Source organism: Arabidopsis lyrata (genome assembly GCF_000004255.2).
Source record: "Arabidopsis lyrata subsp. lyrata unplaced genomic scaffold ARALYscaffold_7, whole genome shotgun sequence".
NCBI classification, from domain to species: Eukaryota; Viridiplantae; Streptophyta; class Magnoliopsida; order Brassicales; family Brassicaceae; genus Arabidopsis; species Arabidopsis lyrata.
In genome coordinates, this window is record NW_003302549.1 from 20,869,452 (window position 1) to 20,879,404 (window position 9,953).

Genomic DNA, 9,953 nt, shown 5'->3' on the forward strand with positions numbered 1-9,953 from the left:
GGAGACAAAGACAATAATACGAAGTACACAAAGACAACCAAAAAAATCAACTTAAATAATCAACTCACCTCAGGAACACTCGTCACCCCATCTCGAGCAATTTCACAGATAAAATTTTCATATCGCTTAGTCCACTGCTCAGTCACGAATTTGTAGTAAGGTCTGACAGATTTCCAATTTTTGTCTTTATGTTTGCTCAGTTTCAATTTCGTCCCTTTCTTAATCTTTGGACACAATGTTTTGAATTGCGACTTCTCCAATCCTAATTGCTTAAAACACACATCTGGACGATTATACGCACCTTCATTAAAGCACGAACATGGTGTGCGTGAAAAGACCATAGGTAACTGAGATGCATACTTCTCCGACAGTTTAAGGTCACGATTTTTATAAGGCTGCCACACCACCTATGAAATTATTTAGTGAAATATTTAGTTAAAAACGATATATATTCAATTTATAACGATATATATTCAATTTATATGTATTTAAAAACAGAAACAAGAGTTTAAGGTCTTACGTCTTTTTCTTTCATCTCTTGAAGCTTCTTTTGGTAGTCTTCCACAGACGTTACGTTCTTCGTGTCTTTATTCGGTTTACTCAACGCCTCCATCCACCCCAAAATCAAGGGAAATCCGGATGGTAGAGGTGATGATCCACATCTTTCTCTAAGGTCTGGAAACCGCTCTAATGCAAAAACCTGTAAGAAAAAGATAAAGAACAATAATTGTCATTGTACATCATTGATTTATTATGAATCATATTAATTACCTTTTGTTTTTTAAAGAACTTACCGTGAGAGCGTACGAGAAACCACATAAGCTTGTGAATTTCTCAGCTGTCTTCACTTTTTCTAGAGCTTCTTTCATATTCGCCAACATAGCTGCCCCCCAAGCATAGTGGTTGACATCATTCAATCCAAGAAGAGGTAGGTACATGGGAGAAAAAGAGCTGCTGTTGTTTGGGAGTATGACTTCTCCCAACAATAAGAGGAGATAAGCCTTGAAATAAGGCTCTAAGTCAACCTCATTCCCTTGTGGTACCATCTCAAATTCCAGCTTCAATCTTGAGAGATCAATACCGGAATTCTTCATTAATGACTTAGCCCTCTCTTCAGTTATCTGAAAATGATGCATGATTGTATTCGTGATGTTTTCACTCTCTAATCCTGAAACCTGTATTCAAATTGGGCATTAGAAATCGAATAACTAAAACTAAAGATATGTTGAAGTAAAAGAAAAGATAAATACCTGTTCTCCATCAATTGGAAGACCTGTAATATATAAAACGTCTTCTAGACCAAAATCGATATCCATCTTAGGATTCCCAATGATGAAATGATCTTTACTCTCATCATACATCGAGGCAAGGGCAGTAAGAAGATTACTATCTTGCCTATAAAGATCATTTTTGAGTTTCAAAAACCACCGAAAACATGTGGATTCCACAAGCTCAGACCCACTCTTGGGTCCAATTTCCAAGCCAGAAACGTGTGCATATGCATTTTCATTTCAAGCGTTTTGAAACTCATGGTGTTTAAAGCAAGTGTTCCTACATAAAAATCAATATACAACATAAAAAGCTTTCAGAGAATTATCAGCTTTCAGAGAATTCTTAAAACTGACAAATTAGATACAGATAGAAACACACATCATTAGCCTATGTAAATATCCAAACGTATCTTCTTCTAAAGGGTTCAGTATAAGCTTTTATAAGCTTTTATAACACTTAACGCTTCGTCAGTTCGTCTGAAGGGTTTAGTATAAGATTTTATAAGATTCTGTTATAAAAAAAATTATAAATTTGATAAGCTTTCATTGTAATACGTTTTATCAGATGTTTGATTTCTCATATACGCTTCAATTTGATACATATATCATTTACTGGAATGCTCAGGACAGCCGAGGGCACTGGATTGAAGGTGATCCTCAAGTGTGAGCTCTCAGATGTATATGCAAACATTTGGTACTGATCGAGGATCAGTCATTCATGATTCAAATATCTCTAACAAGCATGCACTTAAAAATGACAAATTAGATACAGAGAGTAAACTAATTTTGCAATTTGGATATCAACACTGAAGCTAAGATGTCGAGATTAATACTGAAGCAAGGATGCGAAATCGAAAGTGAAGCAAGCAATTTGGATATCTACCTGAGGAAACGAAGTCACCAGATGCAGATATCTACCTGAGGAAACGAAGTCACCAGATGCGAAATCGAAATGTCGAGATACTGAGGAAACGAAGCGATTCAATAGTACTCAATTTCTGAAATTAACACATCTTGTGGGCCCACTTGAGCCTATCAATAGTACTCGATTTGGGCCTTCAAGTTGAGCGAAATATTTTAGTTTTATTTCATTTTGGGCCTTCAAGTTTTACTTCTTTCCCAATTTTAAAACTTTTTTTTTTCTCTTAAACGCAGAGCTCCGTCCTAGAGATTTTCCTTTACATCTAGCACAGAAGGTGTTTGATTAAATTCCTCAGAGAACATCTCTCTTTCACTAGGAGACTTTCAAGAAGAGAGGGGGAAGTTGAACATAATGAAGGACTACGATGAGAGAACAATTTGGACAAGTGACCGTCTACCTCTTATGACGTCATATAACAAAGGTTTGTTAGTTTCTTTGCTGGTCAGACTGAGCTCGGCTCATGCTCTTCTTAGTTTTCATTGAAATATTTTGTCTTGGGGTTTTCAGGCAAGATGCAACATTCTGTGTGGACAGCCGAATTTATAGATTCAAACCTTGAAGCTTCTGCTTCATGTTCAAGCGGTGTTGTTCCTGATGCTGTTTTCCCAAAGCGGGTCGCAGAATATGGCAAGCCAAAGGTGCTAAGAAAGCTGCATCTAAGGTGACAAATCCATCTGATGTTTTCGTTGTTGGTCGTGCTATCTATATTTGAGGAAAATTGTTTATGTATTTTGCTAGGCTGCTGGACAAGTTTTATGTATTTAGTGAGCTTGGTTCTTATATTTTTTGACATCATTTAGAATCATTAAAATATCTTCATGTTTCGAAAAAAAGAATTTGTGACTAAGGTGTTTAGTGGATCAAATGAATTTGTAATTTATGCTTGTTGACTGTCTAAAGTCTAATCAGTAAATATGAGCTTAGTTTAACTATGTGATTAATGAAGTAGTTGGTGTCATGGAAGTGGATTAACTTTGCTCGAGTGTTTCATATCCTAGGATTGAGTTTTATGAATAATGCCTTAATTAGCATCATAATCCAGTTGTTAATCTAATTAACTAGTCAATTGTGTTACTCGTGATCCACTACTTTAAATATTGGCTCATCTGTGGTTGTTTATGTTTATAGTCTTTTTACCTTTGTTTGCTTGATCTCGCTGAATTTACTTTAGTTTTCTTTTAATAGCTCTGTAATTTTCTATTGCTTTACTTGTTGGTTTATACTTTTTTTTTTTGGACAAAGTTGGGTTATACTATGTTTAGCATTTTCTAAAATGAAAACCCCAAAGAAATAGAAAATGAGTTTTAAAAAGAAGCCAGAAAAATAATTTGCACTATATAGTTAAGTGTTTTTTTTTGTCTCTCTCCTTTTTCTAATTTATTAATTAATTGCACAGCAAGAAGCTTAATACGAAACTCATATTTTTCCTGTTTAATATTTTCTTTTGCAAACTTATAAAAGAGGGAATTTTATGAAAAGAAATTGAGAAAAAAATAGTTTGATTTTATATATATAAATAGATATATGGTCGGTTTATGTAAAGCTTACCAGTTGTGCCGTTCTTAGGAAATACTATCATTTGTAAGAGTTTCCAATATTCGTCAAGAGTTAGGCCTTCTGGTTTAAAGGAGACACATTGTGGATGTACATCATCATTGCGAGAAGTAAGCAGCACCTTCCAACCAGCTGCAATTAACCAACATAAGTGTTTATGAGCAATTTGTGGGCCTTTTGATTATCTTCCTTAAAAGGGAAAAAAAGAAAAAGAAGAAATCAACTGGTAATAAAATACTCCCTCCGTATTTTAATAAGTGTCGTTTTAGAATTTTTACTTTTTTGAATTGGATGTCGTTTTCAAATTTCTATGCAAAATTTATTACTTTTTAATGTTTTATGATGTCATAAAACATTAAAAAGTAAGAAATTTTGCATAGAAATTTGAAAACGACATCTAATTTTAAAAAAAAGAAAATCCTAAAACGACACTTATTAAAATACGGAGGGAATAATAGCTTAGCGCATATTGTACTAAAAGAGGTCACCTTTTCTCTCTGGAAATTCGCTTTATTGTGTCCCAGTCTGTACTTTTCCATACGTCATCAAAGACGATCAAAGCCTTTTTTGTTTCCAACAATTGAATGAGTTTCTCCTGAAGTTCGTCTTCATTCATATCTGAAATCTTCTTCCTTTGTGATATGTTCATATCAGAAACTTCATCTGCAGGACTAAGACTCTTCTGTAGTTTGTCTTCCTTCATATCAGCAATGTAATCTCCATGACTAAGATTCTTCAAGATGGTCTCCCATACATACTTCCGCGTAAACTCTTGTGATACACACACCCACGCAAGTCCATCAAAATGATCTTTTACCTTATCATGATTAAAAACTTGCCGTGCAAGGGTGGTTTTGCCAAGACCACCCAAGCCAGTTATGGATACCCCAAGACTGCTATCATTTCCCACCAAAGCTTCAACCAATTTCTCAACATTTTTCTCCAAACCAACAAGATTGCTTTCAGATTCAATAGGAAATGTATGACGCATCTCCCTTTTTCTATCATGTAGAGCCTGCAAATACCCACCTTCAATAATGTTCGATTGTATGCCTAAAGTCTGCATAACCTGGATCACTTTGGAGATTCTCTTACTAATGCTTGTGATTTCTAAGGCAGTCTTCCTATGACCACCTTGAATGCAAGCAAGACTTCTCATATGATTCTTGATGCCACTGCTTTCACTTCGTTTTCGCTTTAGAAGATATGTTTCAATTATATCGTAAGTGATTTCTTTTACGTCGTCCACACAGTTTCTTGCAAGATCAGTTGTTTGTTTCCTTGCATCCACATCACTCAGAAAGGACATTAACATCTTCAGATCACTCTTTAGCTCAGTAATTTGCTCTTCAACTCCCTGAAATCTCCCATAATTTTCGCTCACGAGTTCCCAAAGCTTTTCAACACCAAACGACACAATTGCGTCAACCATAATTGTCCTGCTTTAGAGGAAACATTACTACATTAGTAAGTATTAAATTAGAGGTAATGAAGAGGAAACCATAGCAAGGAAAGGAACCTCCCATTGAAGTTGAAACTCGTGCGAAAAATAAAAAACAATTAAATCCATAAAATTGGCTACTTGCATTTTTGTTATTAATTATTAGCATACATGAATACTTTACAAATTTACAAAAGCTGAAGATAAAGACTATTTTGATATGTGCGATCTAGTTTTGCTTAAGTCAATATCCTTATTATTTCAATAAGATAGGAAGTGGTGGTCGAATAAAAATCTGCTACTTTCATTTTGAAGAAACAGTTCTTTTATTAATTTTAATAGTTAAGAAAAAAAACAGTCTTATCCCTCTGATTCATAGTTATATTATTTGATTTAGTCACATCTATTGTAGTATTTGATATTTTTAATATAATAAAGTAAAGTTTTTTCTAAAAAGTTATGAGAAACTGCCATTTGGTATTTTTTTTTTTTTTTGTCAATCACACATTAATTATTAAAAAGCTTCGGAAAATCTTCGGAGGAGTAGTGTTTACAAAAGTAACTTCGGAAAATAAAAGCATTCATCGAAGGTTTGTAAAGTGGTATTTTGTTTAGTCGACATATGCCACTTTTTCTTCAATTTTATTACAGTAAATTTAGTTAAGTGATATTTTTTAAGTAGAGACACAAATATATAATGGACCATTGTTATAAGACAATTCCAGCGAATTTCTTCATATATAATCTAAGGTTTGTAAAGCACTATACACTATAAATTTTGTGTACGTAAATATTTTTATTTTGTTTTAATTCTAATTTAAAAAAATTTATATAAAGTGTAAATCAAATATTTTATTTTTTCTCAGTAAATATGAGCTAATCTTTTTATAGCCTACAAATTTTGGGTACATAAAAAATAATTTGGTTTATCTTTGCTTATAATTTTAAAAAATGTTTTTATAAACTGTAAATTAAATAGTTTAAAATTTTAAGTTTCTTCTTATTGGGTTACTTCGCAAATCATTTTAGATATATTTTTTTGTAATAGTTAACACATTTAATGAAAACAATTATATAAGTCAATTAATATATGTCAAAATTATTTAATCTATCTATACTAGTATTTTTGAAGTACATTTTTAGCGGGTGGAGCAAAATGCATTTGGATACAATGGGTATCCGACCCGTTTACAAATTTTGGTCATAAAAAGTTTGTTGGATCAGGTTATATTTAACCCAACTCGTACACCGGATATTCCATATTTAATAATTTAGAGATTTAGAAGATTAAATTAAGATTTAGAAATATGATTCTCCTATCATTTTTGTTTGAATTTTTTAACTGTTTTGAATCATCATATAATACATAAAGTAAAAAAAAAATCAATTTTTTTTGCATATACTGTGATTCGATATTTTAAAGACGGACATATATTCTCCAATTAACGTAAAATGTGAGTTCAACGTTCCACATCGACTAAAATATTTAGACAATGATTCAGAATCATATCATAAATAAGATCAACATTAATAAAATAAATGGTTTTTTTGCTGGACGGGTTTGGCGGAACAGGTTTTTGAATCAACAAATGATTCGATATTTTAATGGCGGAACAGGTTTTTGAATCAACAATAATTAAAAAAATTAAAATATTATTAATCCGCCGCTTCAATACGGATTAAATCCTTATTTTTTTTTAAATACCACCAAAATTAGACATATCAAATCAGTCACATTTAGAAAAGATTGTATAAACCCAGAAATTGTTCCGTGGTATAATGTTACTTAATAACAATTGTAACTATAAAATATAAATGTCTTAGAGAATGATACAATTTGCAAACTTTTATATATAATAAATAATTGTTAAATTTTAAAATTACTACTTTTAGAAAACAAATCACGGGACGGTTTAAAAAATTATAAGACGGGTTATATTTTGGAACGGAGTTATATGGTGGACGAGTTTGAATAAATATTTATAAAACTTTAAAATATTATTAACATGGCGCTTTAATACAGATTAAATCCTCAGTTAATTAAAATATAAATTAAATGTCTTAGAGAATGATACAATTTGTAAATTTTTATATATAATAAATAATCATTAAATTTTAAAATCACTACTTTTAGAAAACAAATCACAGGACAGGTTAAGAAATTACGGGACGGGTTATATTTTGGAACGGATTTATATGGCGGACGAGTTTGAATCAATATTTATAAAATTTTAAAATATCATTAACATGCCGCTTTAATACGGGTTAAATCCTTAGTTTATAAACAATTGTCTCGTGCATTCATGGTATACCGTTACTTAGTAACAATTGTAAACTATAAAATATTTTATAAGGAGATACAATTTGCCAAATTTTATATATACTAACTTTAAAAAATAAATCATCTCGCGGTACACCGCGGGTTAAAATCTAGTGACTCTATTATATAAAGAGACTTGCACTAGAGATGACTAAATGACTAAGGGGCATTTGCAAAAATACTTCTTTTCCTAGATGTCATTTTTCAAAAATACCTTCTCCTATTCTCCATTTTTTAAAATACCTCTCATTATATGCTAAATGACTAAATTACCATTTTTTATTTAGAGAATATAATGTGAAAGTCAAATCTTTTAAAAATCCTTGTAAATCCTTTAAAAATCATTGTAAATCCTTTAAAAGTCAAATCCTTTTAAAATCTTCGTAAATCCTTTAAAAAATCATTTTAAAATCTTTAAAAACATTTGTAAACCCTTAAAATCATTTAAAACCTTTTGTAAACCCTTATAAAATCCTTTTAAAACTCTTATAAATCATTTTAAATCGTTTTAACTCCCTTTTAAAACGCTTATAAATCGTTTTAAAACAATCTTAAAACACTTGTAAATCTTTTTAAAACTTTTATAAATCCTTTTAAAACCCTTTTAAAATACTTGTAAATCCTTTTAAAACACTTTAAAAACTCTTGTAAACTCTTTACAACCCTTTGTAAACCCTTATAAAAAATTTTTTAAAACTCTTGTAAATCCTTTTAAATCGTTTAAAAACCCTTTAAAAACCCTTATAAATCGTTTAAAAGCTCTTTTAAAACACTTGTATATTCTTTCGAGAAACTTTTGTTGAAAAGATTTTTTGCGGGAAAATTCACATTTATGATTTTGTTGACTTAATTATTTTTCAAATAGAGGTAAAATGGTCATAAAAAATTGAAAGAGGGCATAAATGAAAATTGCTAGAAAAGAGGGTATATTTGGAAATGAGTATCAAAGAGTATTTTTAACAATTTCTCAATGAATAACATAGTTCATTAGAATTGGTATTTACACATTAATTTTGACATCTAATATGTATTTCATTACATTAGGCATCAAACTTTCATATTTTCTAATTATAAGAGTAAACTTAAACTTCGAAAACAAAAAAAGTAACGTCAATCTAGCATTGAAATATTGTGCAGATATATAAGTTTACTCAGGTCTTGGACTCAGATTATAATTCTCAGTTTTCGTTTTTTGTTGTTGCTGTGAATCATTAAAAGTGTTAAATTAAGATGGTTAATTGAATCATAGTTAAATGTTTTTTTTTTTTTTTCTGTTTTTGCTTTGTTCCAGATATAATTGAGGAATTTTTAAGATCTTTCAAAAAGATAATTTTTTGTTTCACATCACAAGGTAAAACATATTCTATTGTGCACGATGAATATTACATATCATGATGTGCATAAACTAAAGACGATTAGAAGACATCAAATGCACAAAAAAGATCCGAGAACTTGCTTCCACATAAAACTAAAGAAAGAAAAGTAATTGAATCAACATGACTCACCTTTTCTCGAAATCGCTTTTTTCTTCCAATGAATATTTAGAGGAAGAGTTGTTTATGCTTTTAGATCTCTGCTAGTAATAGATCGAGCAGAGAAGAGTGGACTCTTATCCGACGACCAGCTGTTGTGAAAATGAATGGCTATAAATTTTTATAAGCAATTATTGAGGTTATTTTATCACTTGTAGCCATTTGTCATATATCACACTGGTTCCCTACCAAAAAAAAAAAAAAAACATCATCACTGCTTCAAAAAGAATCAATTTTGAATGGGTTTTTTTGCAAAACAACCCTCTAAGTCAATTTCGTTTGAAAGTTTACCTTCCAACTCTGAATTATGCAAGTCAACCCTACAATCTCAAAAGTCACCCGCAATAATGTCCTCCCGTGTAGCGATGACGTGGTACTCGATAACTCCGTTTGAAAACATAAGGGGTTTTTGCAAAAAAAACCCTCCATGTAATTTTCGTTTTGCAAGACAAACCTCCATGTTAAATAAATGCAGGTCAAACCACAATCTCAAAAGTCACCTGCAATATATCCCTTCCGTATATCGATGACGTAGAATCGATAAATCATTTTATGTAATGTAGAAATAGCATGCATCTCGAGCCTCAACTAGGTTAATTCCTCCATCAGAGCCTCATCCCACCATTTCCATATGTGGCATGCCCCAGTATATCAAAATTTAACCAAAACTTCAAAACTTTATATGAATCACTTAAAATTCAACCAAAATCCAACCAAGATTCAACAAAGATTTCCGATTATGTAAAAAACAATTCAACAATCACTTACATCAAAATTTGACATGTGTAGAATAGCTTTCTCGGATTCGTCGTTGTCCGAAAAGGTTATAGAAGTCTATGCTACACATGTCAAAATTTTGATGTAAGTGTTTGTTGAATTCTTTTCTACATAAAATGAGTTATCGATTTCCACG

The 9,953-nt window shown here is 31.2% G+C and overlaps 1 protein-coding gene across 1 annotated transcript in view; it reads right to left on the minus strand.

Annotated features, from left to right (window-relative positions):
* LOC110226098 (putative disease resistance protein At1g59780) overlaps positions 1-9,146 on the minus strand; it is an 18,367-nt gene extending 9,221 nt beyond the window's left edge. Inside the window, 3 exon segments of the mRNA XM_021016698.1 lie at positions 3,742-3,893; positions 4,251-5,186; positions 9,014-9,146. Of these exon segments, the coding sequence (XP_020872357.1) occupies positions 3,742-3,893; positions 4,251-5,179 (1,081 nt within the window). The 5' untranslated portion in view covers positions 5,180-5,186; positions 9,014-9,146.
* Between the last annotated feature and the right edge of the window lie 807 nt (positions 9,147-9,953).